Here is an 18,485-nt window from a genome sequence, read left to right as displayed (position 1 = left end):
CCATATTCATGAATAAAGTTGTCAATTATGCTTGTTAATAAATCTTTTATCAAAATTATCAATAAATAAAAAAAACTCTCTCAAAAAGAATAAATAAGCATGTAATACTTCACGGATCAATCAAACAAGTTTACAAACATAAAAATTTTAAAAAGTTTATCTCGGCTTAGCTGGTTTACAAACCTACACACCGGAGTGACAGGCATGCTATGAAGTATGAACTGTGGAACATAGGGCACTCTACTAACTTTTTCTAGGAAATATTGTCTCCTTAGCAACAGGCCGTCTCAATCATGCTTGAAACTCCTAGGTGAAAAAAAAAATTAATATTTTTTAAATAAATATTATTAGAAATATTTAATTTTATTAGTTATATTAAAAGGTGGATCGATCCTACGACCAAGCTGCAGTTAGCCACCAGGGGAGAATATTTTTCTTGGCTTTGCCGAGATTCGACACCTTACCTACTGTAACAATATCTACCCCGTATTAGTCAACTCCACCATGTCCCGAAGCGATATTTAATTTTGTTAGTAAAATTTAAAAAGATAGTTTCATATATTGTCAATGATTAATTATGCAATTGAAAATAGTGACCAATTAAGTCACGTAGAATAATTTTATCTTATGTCTAACCTCATTTTTTTTATTATTAGTAAAATTTAAAAAATAAAAAAAATATTTTATATTAACTAATTTAGAAACAAGTAATAAATTATTGACGGAAGGTTTGTGAACTAAACCTTTTTATTAATTTTAACTTCGATAAAGTATTAATAAAATTTATTTATCCAAAAAGATTTAGCTTAAAAATATTGTGAATTATTAAAAAAATTAAAAGAAAAATAAAATTTAATAAAGAAATAATAATATTAAATATGCTTTTGACTTTAAAAAATATTTTTATAAAAAAATATTAATTAAGTATAACCAATAAATATTTTTAATTTATTAACAAAATTTAATTTTGATTAATAAATTAAAGGTTTATCAGTAAAAAATTTACTAATTAAATTTTAATTAAAAAATAAAAATAAATTATCAAAAAAATCTAATTTTAATAATAAAAAAAATTAAATTTATCAATTAAATCTAACCCAAGTAAAAAATTTTTTAAAAATTTAGATTTAATCTATAAAAAAAATTTAAAATTTTTGACCCAATATAGTTTAGCTTGTAAAAAATTAAAATTACTGATGAAAATAAATCTCAACTAAAATTTATTTTAGTCATAATTTTGAATATTTAATATTCAAACTCATATATTTTTAAATTAATATTTATATTTAATTTATATATGTATATATATAAAATTTGTAAGTCCCAATATAATAGAGAGCCCTAGGTATAGATGATTATGATCTATACCTTGAGCCAGGTCTCCTTAGCAAGCTCTGACTTATTTTCCTTGTCCTTAATGGATGTAAATGCCAAAAAAAAAAGCTGCTGTCATATGGAGTTGACAGCAAAGGCCCAAATGACATCAAAGCCAATCAAATTCTTTATCCATTACTTGTTCTGAGACATGACAGTGAGTTTTCTCCATTTGTGGATGTGCGCCAAGCAATGTTTTAGGCAACAACTGCTTGTTCTTTGTTCCTTATGTTTGTTGTTGTCGTCCTCGCTACTGAAAAACATGATTTTGGGCAAGAACTGCTGTTGTCTACATGCTCCTCGCCAACTTCCTTTCAAACAATAACTGTTCAAACTATTGTTGAGAGAAATTTAGAGATGAACTTAGAGAAGCAAAATCAGAATCAATCAAAAAATTTTAAAAACTAGTTTAGTACTTTTTGGTTAGGAAATGCTACCTAGTTATTTGATTACTATAGAGTTGTAATTGTAATTGTAACTGTAACTGTTTGGAAATAGAGCTATAAACAAGCCGAGCTTTGGGATATTCAAGTTTGTTTGATAAGGTAACCAAGCCGAGCCGAGCCGAGTTTAAAATGAACCAAACTTTTGAAATGAATGTTCAAGCTTGGCTTGATTTATTTTTTATAAGCTTGAGCTTGTTTGAAGCTTGGCTTAAGCTTAGTTCATTTAGATGTTATCAAGCTCTCAATTCAAGCTTGGTTCGTTTAGATGTTATCAAGTTTTCAATTCAAGTTTGTTTGATTATTTGAAACTTTTAGTTATTTGATTAGTTATTGAGTTTGATAATTTAAATTTATTTATTTATTTTATTTTATTATTTATTTAGTATATTGAAAAAAGTTTTATTAATGAATATGATTCGTGAACATTATTCATGAACGTTGTTTACGAACATTGTTCATGAACGTTAACAAGTTGAACACATATGTATTCAAGTTTGTTTATTTAACTTAATGAGAGGTTGTTTGTTTAATTAATCATATATATATTAAACGAACATAAACAAACTCTTACCAAGCCGAACACCAAACTTGTTCATGAACGTTTGGTTCATTTACAACTCTATTTGGAAACAACAACACTTTGTTTGGGATTTGAAGGTAGATTCTCAACTAAATTATAGTTGAAAGAATTCTAGATTTTATGCAGAGAAACAAGATCGTATCCTATGGAAAAGTTCTTTGGGATACAAGTTGATAGATATATATTATACTTCTTATAGTTTTTTCACTAAGGTCAAGCCGGACCATCTAGGATGCTTCCTTGTATCTGGGCCTTTGTTTGGGTTAGGATTGTATTAGTTCATGTCGCACCGCACAAGCCATGTCTTGCCATACGAGTCACATTGGACGAGCGCAACTGATTGACACATTTTCTTTTAAGGGTTAAAGGTAAAGAACTTAACTAATATTTAGGTGGTCTAGTAGTGAATTGTGAATAGGTTAGATTCAAAGGAAGAACTTTTAGTCAAAAGTTAGATTTAAATTCATATAATAATTATTATTAAAAATAATAATAATTCTAGTTAATTTTATTAATTATATCTTGGGTGATAGGTTCAATTTCATTATGATAAATTGAAAAATACACATGATGGTCAGCTAAAAATCTAACCTCCTTTAGCTACATCCTCATTTAAAGGAATAATTATTATGAAAAGGGGTTTAACCGATTCCATTGAGAATAATTTCATAATTTTTTTAAAAAAGAAAACTTTCTAAAACCATTGAATTTGGAGCCGGCTCTTCTAGATGATAAAAGGAATATCAAAAGTCATGGAAGAATATTTGATTGATTGCATCTTTTTCTTAGTAACTTTATTTTCTTGCTTTAACAATGGAAAAACTGTATTTCGACAATTTCTTTTTTTATCATTTTAAGTTGGTTGGTTTCATTAGAAAGTCATACCGTGATTTTTTGGAGGAGGGGTGTTTGTATAAGAGTTTTAAAATGTAAGGAGTAAATTAATAACTTCAAAAATAAGTGTCTTTAGCGAATTAAGTACACTATAAGGGCAAAACTAAAGAATGTCTTTTTAAGTAACGTGTAGGCATTATTAATTAATAATCTAATTATATTCATATTATAAAAAAGATCTTGAAATTATTTAATCCTTTTCTTGGTGAAGATACTCATACTTCATTCACTAAGAATTGTTATTATGTATTACTCTGTTGATAATGTTTGATTAAATAAATTACAATTGTTATTATTTTAATTAATGTTATTTATTATTTTTATTGTCTATTGTTAAATAAAAATAAGCATGCCACAGATTACTGATTTCGCTATCTAAACTTTCTTCTTATGATAAAAACCGTCTACTTTAGTTGTAATCAGACTTGTCCTTTGTTGATCATGAGAAGGGGCCTCAGCCACGACGTCGACTCCTGCTCCTCCTCCGCCGCCCTTCTCCTTCTCCTCCTTCTCCTTCTCGCCACTCTCTTCTCGATCTCCGGCGGAGCTGACACCTTAACCCCAGATCTACCTCTTCTTGTCGATGGAAGCACCACCTTGACCTCCGCCGGTGGCACTTTCCAGCTGGGATTCTTCAACCCCAGCGGATCCACCAACCGCTACGTCGGCATATGGTACAACAGGATCTCCCCCCAAACCGTCGTGTGGATCGCCAATCGCCGAAGCCCCATAACCACCCGCTTCGGCAACCTCTCTTTGACCACCACCGGGGCGCTCGTCCTCACCGACGGCAACTCCAGTATCCTCTGGACTTCCGGCGCGCCGGATTCATCCCTATCGAATCCCGTCGCGCAACTCTTTGATGACGGAAACTTCGCCGTCCATGAATCCGGCAGCGGTGGTTCTGACGGTTTCGCGTGGCAGAGCTTCGACTTCCCGACGGACACGCAGCTTCCGGGCATGATATTGGGGCGAAGGAGGCTCAGAAACGGGACCGACCTTGACATCAACATCACGGCCTCGACGAGCGATAGCGATCCCACTCCGGGCCCATTCGTCTACGGCCTCGATTTGCGGGGAGACCCGCAGCTGTTCATTTGGTCCGGGACGGAGCAGTACTGGCGCGCGGGGCCGTGGAATGGCCGGTGGTTCAGCGGTGTCCCGGAGATGGTGGACACAGCCAACGGACTCCTGAGGTTCGATGTTGGACCCAATCAGACGACCTACTTTCGCAGCGATCAGTCTTCTGCTCTGTTGAGATTTGTCATGCATTCTTCCGGCACTGTAGAGCTCAATGTGTGGTTAGAAAGTCGGCAATCTTGGAATAGGATTTGGTATGCACCCAAGGATCTATGCGATTCTTTGTCGTCCTGCGGCCCCAATGGCTATTGCCGCCAAATCATCACGCCACAATGTGTGTGCTTGCAGGGGTTTCACCCGCGTAGTCCCACAAACTGGCGACTCCGAGATGGGACGGGTGGTTGCCTGAGAACTACGCCGTTGGATTGCCGTAATGGAACCGACGGGTTCGTCATCCTAAGAAACATAAAACTACCAGATACCTCGAGGTCGATGGTGAGCGCAAGCTTGAGCCTTGACCAGTGCAGGTCTTTGTGCTTGAATAACTGCAATTGCACAGCTTATGCTGCCTCAAACATCAGCGACGGTAGCAACGGTTGCATAACGTGGACAACCAGTCTCACCGATATCACAGTGTATCAAAGTAGCGTAGGACAAGATCTTTATGTCAGGCTCGCGGCAGCTGATTTAGGTGCGTTCTTATCCACTATTCCACTTAGTTTGAACAAATTGAATGCTCAATTTTGTATTTATACAACGAAGTTTACCCATCTTCCAGACTCTGATACTTCATCTGATCGTCGTCAGAATCATTTCGTTGTTATTATTGTTACTCTTGTTGTGTCAATTGTTGTCCTCTCCTGTCTTGCTTTCTGTCTTTGGAGGAGGATGAAGAAGAGAGGTACCCTTAATGCTTATTCTTTTATCTAGTTTCAATTCTTGTTCACAATTACCTGGAGAACATCAATTTATCAAATTTGTATTATATTTGATATGTTTGTAGGTGCTGATATTATTGAAGCAACAGAAGAAAATGACTTAGACCTTCCATTATTTGATTTGGGCACAATTAGAAACGCAACATTCAATTTCTCATCACAGAACAAGCTCGGCGAGGGAGGTTTTGGCCCAGTATACAGGGTATATAGATTATTATGAATTGTTTCAGAAATTTTATTGTTGGTTTTCTTGCTTTTACCTGGAAAAGATATCTTACTGTTTATTTTGATAGAAACAACTAAGATGTCTAAAATGACTGGGTGCAGGGTAAGATAGGGGAAGATCAAGAAATAGCCGTGAAGAGGTTGTCTAAGACATCAACTCAAGGTTTGAATGAGTTCAAAAATGAGGTGACATTGATTGCAAAACTGCAGCACAGAAACCTTGTTCGACTTCTTGGTTGTTGCGTTCAAGAAGAGGAGAGGATATTAGTCTATGAATACATGCCTAATGGAAGCTTAGATATCCTCTTATTTGGTTAGTAAAATTCTTTTTAAATCAATTCCTTATTTATATTGAGCCCCTGGTTATCTAAAACCATGAGATGTTATATAGCCTTGAGGTCATAACTGCTAGTAGTCCTTTTCCAGATAAAAAGGAGAGAAGTTCAATGGTAGATTATTCCTAATGATTTGGAAACTCTTGAACTTAGGGATGGACTTTGGAATAAACTTGTTTCTATTTTGTGCTTTTGCGAAGGTTGAGTTTCCATCTCAACTTTAAAAAAAAAAAGCCTGCATTATTTGATATGTCTATATATATTTTGATAAACTATATGGAGCGTCTGTGTGGTCCATGTATGCTTTACAACTTTGAAATCTCCCCTTAGTCCCTAGGGGTGGTGTATGTGTGGTACATGAAAATTCAGTTAACAAAATCAGATAGAATGTTTTTTTTATTCTACTTTTTATATCAGGATTATGAGATTACTAGAGGGAATGGAGGGAACATTTTGAAGATGAATGGAGATACATGGGAGACCCACAACTCTAGGGTAGCGCATGACTGCATGTAGTCTAACTCTACTTTTGGCTCAAAATGGCAAGATCATAATTATTGAATAATTATGCACTAAATTTTAACCTAGACGTCTGCCCAACTTATTTAGATTTGCTTCCAGCTTTTTGTCAATGGAAGATAGTTAAGGCAACTTACTTTGAGTTGAAATTCTGTTAGCAAACTTTATAAATAAGCTCCTTCTAATAAGTGATGTAAAGATCATTTTATTTAGTCACTGACCACCTTCCTTGCATTAGATATTCAAGAACTTGATCAAATAATAAATTTATTACTACTTTTTTATTTAGATGAAGTTAAAGGCACTATCTTGGATTGGCGAACACGATACAATATAATAGTTGGAATTGCTCGAGGACTTCTTTATCTGCATCATGATTCTAGATTTAGAATCATCCATAGGGATCTTAAAGCTAGTAATATTCTTCTTGACAAGGATATGGATCCCAAAATATCTGATTTTGGCATGGCTAGGATATTTGGAGGGGATGAATCAGAAGCAAATACCAGAAGAGTCGTTGGAACATAGTAAGTAGATATATTTGTGCTTACCATTAACTTTATTAATCTGTATGGTAGAAGAAATTATTATAAATTTACAATTATTATTGCAGTGGATATATGTCACCTGAGTATATCATGGATGGAATCTTTTCAATAAAATCAGATGTGTTTAGTTTTGGTGTGTTGGTACTCGAGATTATAAGTGGCAAAAAAAATAGAGGAGTTTATCATGGGTCACACAATTCAAATCTTCTAGGACATGTAAGTGCAAGAAACTTTCTTTATCCTTTATGCAAGTGGTTTCCCCTTATTATTATGATGCTAACCAATTCCATTTTAGATATGGAACTTGTGGAAGGAAAGCCAATGCATGGATTTTGTGGACAAAAACATTGGGCATTCTTTTTCAGAGATTGAGGTCTTGAGGTGTATAAAAATTGGACTTTTGTGTGTTCAAGACCGGGCGGAAGACCGACCAACAATGCCTTTAGTGTTGACAATGTTGAGTAGCACCGGAGATATTGCTCTCTTACCGGAGCCTAAGCAACCGGGTTTCTTTTCTAAGCGAGACTTGATGTCGGAAATTTATTTGTCATCATCAATGAGCAATCATCAAGACTCATCTGCCAGCAACCAAATAACAATCACGAATATAGAAGGTAGATAGGAGTCGGTCATTTCTAAATGTACTAGAATGGATAATAAAATATAATGTATAAATAATATAGGCATTTTTGTAGTGGCAGTTCTATGATGTAAATTTTTTGGTATAAATAGCAGTAATTTTGTTTGGTATAAATGAGCAGAATAATTTTCCTACTCTCTAGAACTTGAATCAAAATGTTCGACAACTAAGTTAGTAGATTAACAAAGTTTTGATATTGAAAAAAAAAAAATAACATTTCCTAAAGCCAATTCTAAGGTAGATAATTGAGGGTGATCCACCTTCATATTTATGGGTTCTCATAATTATCTTTTCAAAAAGAAATAATTAGTATTTTAAGTTTATCTATTTTTTTATAAGAAAATTTTATTAATGAATGAGAATAAACTATGGGTTAGGATGCCTCGGGGTCATGTTGGGTTTTTCAATGGATAATCAAGATATTTAAGGGGGTTTTCAAGGGATAATTAAGATATTTAAGGTTTGAATCTCACCAAAGAATATTGGTCATCTGGATGAATCTTCATAAATATTTTTTAATTTACCCGAGTAACTAATGAGAAATTTTTATGAGACCGAACCGATCATATTCAGAATTAGTCGGTTTGAAAAATTGTATATCTAAATTATCAAACAAAAAATTATTCGTATGTATTTGTATCTTAACGAACATCTTGATCGATTTGACATTTCATCTTTAAAATTAGGGGTGAGTAATCGGTTTAAACTGAATCGACTGAACCGATTAAATTAAAAATTGAACCGATCGAATTTTTTCCGAACCAACCAAACTGACCAAACTTTTTTAAAAAATTGAACCAATCGAACCGATAAAGCATCGGTTAATTCAGTTTTCGACTGAAATACCTAAAATTTTCACTTTGATTTGGTTTGAGTTGATTCCAGTTTGGTTTAGTTTAGTTTGATTAGTTTGGTTCCGGTGTGATTCGATTAAACTCATAATATTGATTCGGTTTGATTCCAGTTTGATTCAATTTAGTTTAATTTGATTCTAATTAAATTTGGTTCAACTCATAATATTGGTTTAATCAGTTTAATCGAATTTTAATTTTCAAAATTAAAACCGATATTTCTAGAAAAAAAAATTAAATTTTTAAATTTACAAAACTAAATTTTTAACCTCGATCAATTAATTCAATTTAATCAAACTTTAACTCACCCTAGTTAAAATTATACCGATTTTTAATGAATTATATGAGATACACCAGACCAAACATGGCTAACACTTTTGCAACCATGCCGTTCCCCTATTCACCCTTATTTCTATACCCCTCCCTATATCTCTTACATTAACAAATTGAGAGGCAGGGCCAATGCTATAAGTTAACTTGTTGACTATTATTATCATTCTTTGGGAAAAAAAATTAACTTGTGGATGCCAATGTTGTGTTGACTTTGAATATGTCTCCATTTTGATTGTCCAATCAAGTTTCCGTAACCCAAAGGGCTTCAGCTTCAACTTTTTCTTGGCTTCCACTTTCATTGCTATTGTCCCAAAAATTCCAAGTTTGAAAGCGAAATTTCCTTGATTATAGGGTAGACTTTACATCATATACCGCTTAGGATCATTTTCCACCACAGGCACCTACCCCAAACAAGTGAATCCTAGACATTCCAAATTGTTCATTCAAAAGACTAGTTCTTGGGCTTGACCATTTCAGTCGGCTAGTCAAATTGGATCATTCCTACACTGATCGAAGTCAAACTTTACGACTATGACCGAACTTTGCTTTCTCGTCAACTTTTTATTCAAAAAATAAATGCGGTAATCGTCGACATGTAGTGGTTGTTACTTTCAAAAGTCGGAGATTTGAGGTCTTGCGAGAGAAAGACAATAAGGGGAAACTTTTATCGTGAACAAGGTGTTTGGATGAATGTTGGAGTTATTCAGCACTAAGAATTAAATTAGAAGTATTTTTGTGAGTCCAATTTTTGTGAGATAAACATTCATTCAAACAATGCTGCACAAGTTGAATAAAAACTTGCAATTCACCTTCCTCTTATAAAACCAAAACCCTTTCAATTTGTGCATGTGTATACCATAAAGAAAAAAAATACAATAAAAATCTTTATTCTTTTACCAAATATAATACTTGTTAGGAATTTATCATTTGACATTTAAGCCAAGAGTATTGAGTTGACTGATTGGGCCATGGTTCAATTGGGTCAGTTAGGTTAATGGATCAGTCGAGCTGAGTTGAATTGGCTGATCAGGTTAGTTGAGCTTGCGGTGACTAGGCAAGCAAATCAAGCTATTGAGGGAGGATCTGGTGGGTCAAGTTAATCGAGAAGAGCTAAGCAGACTAGTAAGATCAGACAGGTCAAATGGGTCATGTAGATTAGAAGAAGCGAGTCGACCAAGCTAAGTGCACTTATCAACTCGAGTGGGTTGAGTCGATTGGGTGCAAATTAATCAAGTCAAATTGGCTAAGTTGGTCAGGCAAACCACTCAATCCTCATTCATGCTATAGAGATGAAATATTTCACCCCATTCCATGTTTGAAGCTACAAAATGGGTGGAATAGAACCAATCATTCTTCCAAATGTTCATCACACCAAAAATTAACCATTACAATGGAATCAATCAGGAATAAACCACTTCAATACTTTTTCTTTCCATTCCAACCTATCAAACATGGCCTGAATTTATGATTTGAATAGCAAAGTAAAATTGATAACACTTATTTAACGCGATAACCTCCTCTGGAAACAATTCCTTCCAATTTAAAAATTAAAGAGAGAAGGAAGGTTTTAAACTGTGTTCCATATAGTCCTAGAGGAGCACCAGTCTGCAACAAGATGTATAGAAATGAGATTCCAACATACAAAACCATAAATTCTCACTGAGATTACAATAATCTGAGCTATAATTATCTGAAATTTCATATGGTGCATTAGTGAAGCTTAATACACAGAATCATGGAACAGTGATCAATATTAGTCGCAAGGCAACTGAAGGGCATAGACCAGAAAGCTAAAACTACAACAAATCAGTCGCACATCATATCTGAAGTTGCAAGCAATGCGGAGATTGCACAGAGTTACAGGAGCATTCCGTGCCTTGATCGTGGGGGCGAGGAGCATGTTACCCGTGAGGTTACCATGGCATACAACAGCTTCGAACGTTTGAAGACCATTTGATATGTGGTTTAGTTTGCCTCTCTGAGATATCCATTGGGCCTAAAGGTTGCACCGAAAGGATGTTACATTCAATCATTGTTCCAAAGAACTAAAATGTAAAGTTAAGTTATACATTCGCATTCCAAATATGCTCTACATTTTATGCTTCGCACTAAAGCAATAGAAACATCTACAGATAGGAGTTTAGTAGATTAAAATAAAATGCTGTGGCTAAGAATTTTTTCTTGTCTCTTGTTTTGTTATCCAGAATAATTCTATTTGAATAGAAATTGAAATAGCATTACATAAATTGACTTAGGATGATTATAATGTATTGGTAAAAGTTAATCAGTATGAGTTTGTATATGGTTTTCATTAATATGGGAGCTAGGAATGAATAGAATAACCATATTGATATGCCAAATGAGTATTTCCAGATAAATGAATTAAAATAAAATCATTTAATGGAACATTTCTATATCAATTCCATTCCTTTTATCTGTTTCTTTGGATCCATATAATCAACCCAGATTTGAACACAAATCAATTGATTATGCAAGTACTTCTATCCGAGTCTTTTCAAATCTTTAATAAAATAATATGGACACAGGCAGTTACACTTGTTAACATAGTTCATGTGATTGAAATATAATTGCATATCACCATAATCAATGTGTTTGACAACTATTTGGAGTCAGCTACACAAATCTTATCCCTCTATGAGCTTATCACTAGTGTATGTTATCGAAATAAAACAGACATATGTAAAGTAGAACTAATGGTCAGAAATTCGAATATGATGGTCCATGAAAGCAGTGCACTGATTAATGTTTATGGTGGTCGGGGCAGACCCAATAAATACATAATTATCCAACTAAGGCATCTTGTTCGACAATCATAAATTATAGAATGAAGTAAAGAATGCATTTAGCGGGCCAATTTGTATCCCCTTGTTATTCTGTTTGCCTTCATTCCATCTGTTTCTTTTGATTACAAATAAATCCAAAAAAAAAAACCTTACAGATTTAACACAATTTAGTCACTTTTTATCCGAGTCATCCAAATTTTCTAAAAAAAACTGGGTGAGCGAAAATATGCTGAAGGCCCACAATGAATGAAAAAACTCTTATTGAATGAAAATAATGAACAGACGAAAGCACATATGAACTCTTATAGTCTTATTGAATGCACTTGCATATATTTTCAACAGTTGGCATAAAGAATCAGGCAAGTTCATTTGCATCTCCAAATTACTTACTTTCAATTAAATGACAAGGGTGCATGACTTTTCAAATTCAATTATGCATAAATGTATCATGCAAATTCAACCAAGAAAGTGTCAGTACCAAGAAGAAACTTTTACCTGTCAAGCATAAAATTTTTAAGCTTGAAAGAATCAGAAAGAGTTCATCTCAAGGCAGTAAGTCCTCCTCTTCATGAGCATCTTCGTTGCTGTTCTATATGGCTCTTCAAAGCAATCTTGGATCCAGCAACTATCTGAGAACTCATTGGAACCTGGTATGCAACCACCTACTTCCTTCGGCCGCTCATCACTTGGTTTGATAGCCAACAGGGTTGCACCGTTCAGCACAAACCCACCAGGCAACTCAAGCTGGTGGGCATACCACAGGCGCATGCTTAGCGCTGGCAAAAGGGTCCGCTGCGAGCTCCCTGATGCCACCACTGCTTTTAACCTTAGTTCTAGCAGCTGCCGCCGGTCCATGGTCAGCACTCCTTGTCCATCAGCATCCGTCAGGACCAAGCACTCCAAAGGCTCATGGTCGACCACAATAGGATGAAAAAGATAATGGCGTGCCGATGCAGCAATCAACGAGCTAATGGTCCATACGACCCTCCGCTTTAAGCTTCCATTGGCGTAGAACGACTCCGGAATGCTCTCACAATCATCACCTCCACAAGCATCATCGGAACTAAGACTGAGGCTAGGATTCGCGGATTTAGGGCAAATGGATGGTGAAGAGGCCACGGAGGAGGCGCCAAGGATGACGCAGCGATCGAGGGTGGATCCGAAGTCGGCCCTCCACTTCAAGAGGACGCCATCATGGTCATCGAGTTCGCCGTCAGGAAACTCGATACGGAGGCGACGGATTTCTCTGAAGTTCTTCAACACCTCGGTCGGTGAGTGGTGGGCAACGGTGGAAGAGGGCAGCGAAGGAGAAGAGGACGAAGGCGATGATGTCCTGGAGACGGTAGCAGACGCAGGGAAGGGGGAGAGGATCTGCCCAAGGGCCTGAAGCGGCTTGACGAGCCCACCTAGGACGAGACGGGCGAGGTGGGATATGACGCCAGGGGGCTTCTGCGACAAGACGGCGACACCGCTTGCCACGGCATCAGAGGACAGGGAGGCGTCGTCAGAGATGACGCAATCGACCCGGAGGACGACGTCGTCGACGAGAGGTACCACGGCGAGGAAGCGGCGGGACACGACGCAGCACCGCCCCAGTTGCTTGATATCGCCGACCAGATTGAAGATCAAAAGGAGCACCGAGTCAGGAAGCTGGTCGAAGTGATCGATCCCCTCGTCCACCGACTCCGCCGGCGGCGGATCCGGGCGGCGCCTCCGTGACCTATCCAGATCCGCCGACGGTTGGGCGCCATAAGAAGACATCGGATCGGAAAACTCGCGCAAATCGAGTTAAGAATCCTTAGAAGCCGATCGAAAACCCTAGAGAGGTTCCATGAGGCGATCAGAAGGGAGAGAAGCGCAATTCCAGAACCTAAACGGAACCCTACCTCTCAGATTTTCGGGCGCGAGCACGGTTCTTGAAGCAATGGGGAGAAGGAGAGGAGAGGGATCAAACCATTGAAGAATCGGAATTTGTAATCGCTGCCCACGAAGAAGAAACGCGAGGCAACCAGGAAAAAATAATTATATAGAAAATGTTTCAGTTTCAAAAAAAAATGTATAATTTTAAAAATCTTTTTTTTTTTTTTTTGGTTAAGTTGGCGTTGGGTATCCCGTATCCATCTTAGCCGATTAATAATGATTAATCCGGCTCTATGGATATTTTTTACCGACCCGCTCACAACTGACATCCATCAACCTAAGAAATTGACCAGGCATTTTCACACTGTACCATTGTCCCGAGGTTAAAAAACAAAGAAAAAAAATCGGCACCTACTGTTTAAATTTTAAATTGATGGTAAAAGGACGAATATGTTCATCCATAGAGGGTTACTATCCTTTAAAATAGTGACTAGTACATAAGGAAGATATTTATCTTAACTTTGTCGAGATTCGAACCCCAGATCTCATTAATGGTAACACCTCATGTGTTAGCCACTGTAGATGATAAAAATCAGGAATATTACTATTAAGTATTTAATATATGCCAATTGATACTAAAGTAATCAATCTAATTCTACGAAATTTTTTCACCGACTATTACAATGGATGATCCATCAATCTAGCATTCTTAAGAATTAAAATAAATTATCTATTAATTTACTAAAATTGATATTCGATCTTTACATGCTTGAAAAAATAAAAAAGTGTCAGATATGCTATTACCTTAGTAAAAAAACTAGAAAATATAAATCTAAATTCTTAAAAATTTCTAGTTTGTTATAACTGTTCTATTTAGCATGCAATTTGACCATATTAACACAACAACAATAACAAGTGAAATCCCAAAGGTAAGATCTTAATCGGTGAAATCCCAATATGAGGTTAAGAAGTGAAATCTAAAATACTTCGGTACGATGTATCACAAGGTATTTTCCATTGGGATGAAAAATTAGGGATATTGGTTGCTGGATGAGGAGTCGCTCGTGCTTCCGAATTTGCCTAGTGGTCAGAGTAATCTGTTGGATTGGACCATCCACCTCCAAATTTAGCCGGATAGAAGGCCATATACCTAAATTTCAAAAAAAAAAAAAAATGGTGGAATCTCAAAATTGAGCTCTTGACAAGTGAAGTTCCACTGGAGGTCTGATAGTGAAGTTCTGGAGATGAGCATTTGGCAGGTGAAGGCGTCATTGGAGGTATGACAAGTGAGCGCTTGAAGGTATGACAAGTTCCATAGTGAGGTTTGACAAAATTGATGATGATTCTCAATATGTTTGAAGGGATACCGACTTAGTGAACTTGAATTGAACATTGGCAAAAAGGTGGAATCGTCATCCTAACGGTTCCCCGGTCCCGGCCCCACAAGATTTCAGAGGGAGTAAATCACAGTTAATGTTGGGCAGGATAGGTGACTGGGGGTCGAAAGAATTTTTGGCGCAGCAGGCCAGAGTTTTATCCCTGAATACAATTGACGACCTTCGACCTCACGACTTCATTGACAAGTTGCAGGCATCTAACCAGCTGATCCAGCCTGTATGGACAAACTTGAATTGAACATGACTCAAAGGTTGGAGGCTTATCGAGGTGAACTCAAGAGATGGAACAACATCAACTGAAAGACATGTGAGATGAGAGATCGAGCAAATTACATTTTACATTTTAGATAGAAAATTTTTTATTTAGGTGCAAACTCGTCCAAGAGACGTGGTTATTAAAAAAAGGTAGATCCGCTACCTTAGCGGTCCCCCTAGTGCCGGCCCCACGGATATGGAGGAAGGTTCATGCAGGTACACAGGCCATAGGCGCATGGCAGGGTAAACCCCAGGTCGTCAGTTCCTGAGAATCGACCCCTGGCCATTACGCCAGAGATACCATGCGCCCACCGTCTGTGCTACGCCCTGGGGGCAAGAGACGTGGTTATTAAAGCCGATGTGATTGCTTAAGGTCAAACAAAATCAACCGATTGATGTGTTTGTTTAGTCGATTAGTCATAGATTGAGTCGATTATGGAGCTGGTTATTATGTTTGAGTTTAACAAAAAATATTGCATTTGATTTACTCTGCAAGTACAATACGTGGTAAAGAATATGAGACAATTAGAGACATTGGTTAGCAGTGAAAAATTCAATCATTAGCCAAGTGAGTTGATTATCAGAATTTAATAGTGGATTGATAATTTAATCATCTAGAGATGGGTCATGAATCTATTAGAACAATTTACTAATGAATATGCATAGTAGACTAATGACATATTTACTAAAAGAATCAATTGAGGTTTAGAAAAGAAACAGTCTATCACTAGTTGTTGGATAATCTGTTACAAAAGATATTAGGAAAATTATAGAATTAAAATTATATAAAATTAATTCTAACTTATCTATTGAGATGACCTGAGTGGATAATCTTAGATTGTCAGCGGGACTAGTTCTGCCAAGCTTCCGGTGGTCTGAGTTACGAAGTTGATGCGGTGCGTAGTAGAATCGAGAGTCGATCGTCGAATCAAGAAGAGAACTCGCTGACTAAGATATTGAAGCATGCGTTCAACGCAGTTTCCTTGAAATAGATTCGTCCCACCTCCGGTTGTGCTTCGAGGTTCTCTCGGGTCGTCTGTTTCCCATGATATAATGGTAAAACCACGCACGCAACCAAGCATTGGTTGTTCATGGTGAACTGAGAATACACCGAGTGCTATCACGAGTAGTTCAGTCTAATGGATACACAGCTTAGAGAAAAGAATCAGAAAACGAAGGTGGAGGAATTCTTTTGCTTTTGCTTTTGCTTTTGTTTTCTCTCTCGCTCTCTCTTTGCTCAAGATCCAACCTCCTGATAAGAGCTCTTACCTTGCCTGCAATGAATGATCAAATTATGATCATTTAATGTTGGGTTTATATTGTCATTAATGGATTTAAATTCTTCATTAATGCTGAGACGTTACAGAATCATTATTATTGGGTTTAATGTCGCCATTAATGCTGAAATATTATAAAATCATCATTAATGAGTTTAATATCACCATTAATGACGAGACGTTACGGAATCACCATTAATTTCATATTTATGCTTCCGTTACGCTCTTAAGAAGGTAGCAAAAAGAGATTCAGGTGGCAAAATGTTGGTTTATTCACTTAGACAAATCTTGCCTTGATCGATCTAGCATTCAACATGCACAGGTCGTGCTCGCACACGAGTCAACTTTCGTTCAGTACAATCCGAGTCCTGGATTTGCACCCACCCCTGTACCCATGCGTAAGAGAGTCTCTCCCCATATATATGTTTACAACATCAATGCATATGTCATAATTTAAACTAACAATAAAGCCAAAAGACTTCTAATGTGGGACTAACAACCCATGCACAATAAAGTTTCTTTGTCTCCACCTCTTTATTCCATTCACATTTATAACAATCCCCGACATAAATGGAATACATGGTATGTGATAACATTCAACAGTTGAGTCAAGTATATGATAGGTAGATTTTACCCTTTGAATCTTCTCTTATGAAGATCTGTTTGCATACTGGTTGACAGTAGACATGATGTCCTTGAACTGTTCTATCGTTTGTATAAACATTGATATATCTCATCCAAGACTCTCCCTGACACAATTTAATTCTCATGAGTGCGTTCATTCTTAGCCATGAACACTCCTGGTTTTGTGAGAAGCTTTAAGAATTATGCCTCTAATTCTCTTCGAAGCGGCCTCACTTCTTTCTCACATAAGTGATCCCTCGAGAGTAGTCATCCACTCTTCTTGATCATTAAAAAGTCTATCGGCTTACCCTGGTCTAATAACTGTTTTATTAGGTTATCCCCCACAGTATTTCTAGTTAGTGCAAATTAGTTATCCCTTTGAACCTAATTTTTGGGATCTCCAGTTAGTATAGGTTGGGTGTCTTTTGTATTAATCGTTGACAACGGCATAAAACTCATTTCTCGTGATGAGCTTGCAACTAACTCTTGATTTAACCCTTTGATTAGCGGATTTGCTAGGTTAAACTTTGACTTCACTTGGTAAACAGTGATAACTCCCGTTGAGAGTAGTTGTCTAACGGTATTATGTCTACGATATATATGCCTAGACTTACCATTTTACAGATGGCTCTATGTCCGGCTAATTGCTGATAGACTATCGCAATGTATGTAAATTGCTGACACTGATTTTGGTCTTCTCAGAATTACAATAGTCATTCAGCCTCTTCACCACATTTGTCAAGAGCTACAAATTCAGATTTCATCGTGGATCTGGTTATTATGGTTTGCTTAGAAGATTTTCAAGAAATAGCTACACCTCCTAGAGTGAATATATATTCACTCATAGATTTAGAGCTTTTTATGCAAGATATTCAACTCGTATCACTGTATCCTTCGATCACAGTAAAATATCTCATATAGTGCAGTTCATATTCATGAGTATACCTCAAGTACCTCAGTACTCTTGTTATCTCTTTCTAGTGCTCAACATCTAGATTACTCGTATATCTACTCTGTTTACTTACTGCATAGGCTAAGTCTGGTCGTGTACAACTTATCAGGTATATCAAACTTCCAATCACTCGAGAGTACTCTATCTAAGAGATACTTTTACCTTAATTTTTTAATAGATGTTGACTTGTATCTATCGACGTTCGTACCACCGCAGTATCACCTTTAGTGAATTTCTCAAGAATCTTATCCACATAATAGGATTGACTAAGAACAAGTCCTATTGTTTTAAGAATTTTGATTCCTAGAATCACATCAACTAGGTTCATATCTTTCATGTTAAATCTTGAGTTCAACATATCTTTAGTGGATTTGATTATCTTATCATTACTCTCAATGATAAGTATGTCATCTATATATAGGCACAAGATGACGTAGTCATTCTCTATAGCTTTCATGTAGACACATTTATCACATTCATTAATCTTGAATCCACATTCCTTCATGGCATTATCAAATTTCTCATACCACTGCTTTGGTCCTTGTTTCTGTTA

The 18,485-nt window shown here is 36.4% G+C and overlaps 2 protein-coding genes across 5 annotated transcripts; one reads left to right on the top strand and one right to left on the bottom strand.

The window, feature by feature from the left end:
- The first annotated feature begins 3,702 nt into the window (after positions 1-3,702).
- LOC121967254 (receptor-like serine/threonine-protein kinase SD1-8) lies at positions 3,703-7,693 on the top strand. 3 transcript variants are annotated; one of them, XR_006107685.1, is made up of 7 exons: positions 3,703-5,065; positions 5,153-5,275; positions 5,378-5,514; positions 5,640-5,850; positions 6,865-6,918; positions 7,005-7,155; positions 7,235-7,693. XR_006107685.1 is itself a non-coding variant. In XM_042517358.1 (7 exons), the coding sequence occupies exons 1-7, from the start codon at positions 3,736-3,738 to the stop codon at positions 7,559-7,561; spliced, it is 2,517 nt and encodes an 838-aa protein (XP_042373292.1). In that variant the 5' UTR covers positions 3,704-3,735; the 3' UTR covers positions 7,562-7,693. The 3 variants fall into 3 exon arrangements, 1 of the variants encoding a protein (XP_042373292.1); XM_042517358.1 differs by having other exon boundaries at positions 3,704-5,065; positions 6,681-6,918; XR_006107686.1 differs by lacking the exon at positions 7,235-7,693 and having other exon boundaries at positions 6,827-6,918; positions 7,005-7,100.
- Positions 7,694-10,428: 2,735 nt separating this feature from the next.
- LOC121967253 (F-box protein At5g46170-like) lies at positions 10,429-13,576 on the bottom strand. 2 transcript variants are annotated; one of them, XM_042517357.1, is made up of 3 exons: positions 13,454-13,576; positions 12,063-13,385; positions 10,429-10,759 (listed from the first exon to the last, which is right to left on the bottom strand). In XM_042517357.1, the coding sequence occupies exon 2, from the start codon at positions 13,326-13,328 to the stop codon at positions 12,096-12,098; it is 1,233 nt and encodes a 410-aa protein (XP_042373291.1). In that variant the 5' UTR covers positions 13,329-13,385; positions 13,454-13,576; the 3' UTR covers positions 10,429-10,759; positions 12,063-12,095. The 2 variants fall into 2 exon arrangements, with proteins under 2 accessions (XP_042373291.1, XP_042373290.1); XM_042517356.1 differs by having other exon boundaries at positions 12,063-13,563.
- Positions 13,577-18,485: the final 4,909 nt, after the last annotated feature.

The sequence above is a fragment of the Zingiber officinale genome, chromosome 3B, assembly GCF_018446385.1.
Source record: "Zingiber officinale cultivar Zhangliang chromosome 3B, Zo_v1.1, whole genome shotgun sequence".
Lineage (NCBI taxonomy): Eukaryota > Viridiplantae > Streptophyta > Magnoliopsida > Zingiberales > Zingiberaceae > Zingiber > Zingiber officinale.
This window is presented reverse-complemented; position numbering and strand designations above follow the sequence as displayed.

Coding starts and splice junctions, on each gene's coding strand:
- LOC121967254 (XM_042517358.1), top strand. CDS start 3,736: ATGAGAAGGGGCCTCAGCCACGACGTCGACTCCTGCTCCTCCTCCGCC. Junction 5,851..6,680: donor CTTAGATATCCTCTTATTTG/GTTAGTAAAATT, acceptor TTTTTTATTTAG/ATGAAGTTAAAGGCACTATC. Junction 7,156..7,234: donor ATTCAAATCTTCTAGGACAT/GTAAGTGCAAGA, acceptor ATTCCATTTTAG/ATATGGAACTTGTGGAAGGA.
- LOC121967253 (XM_042517357.1), bottom strand. CDS start 13,328: ATGTCTTCTTATGGCGCCCAACCGTCGGCGGATCTGGATAGGTCACGG.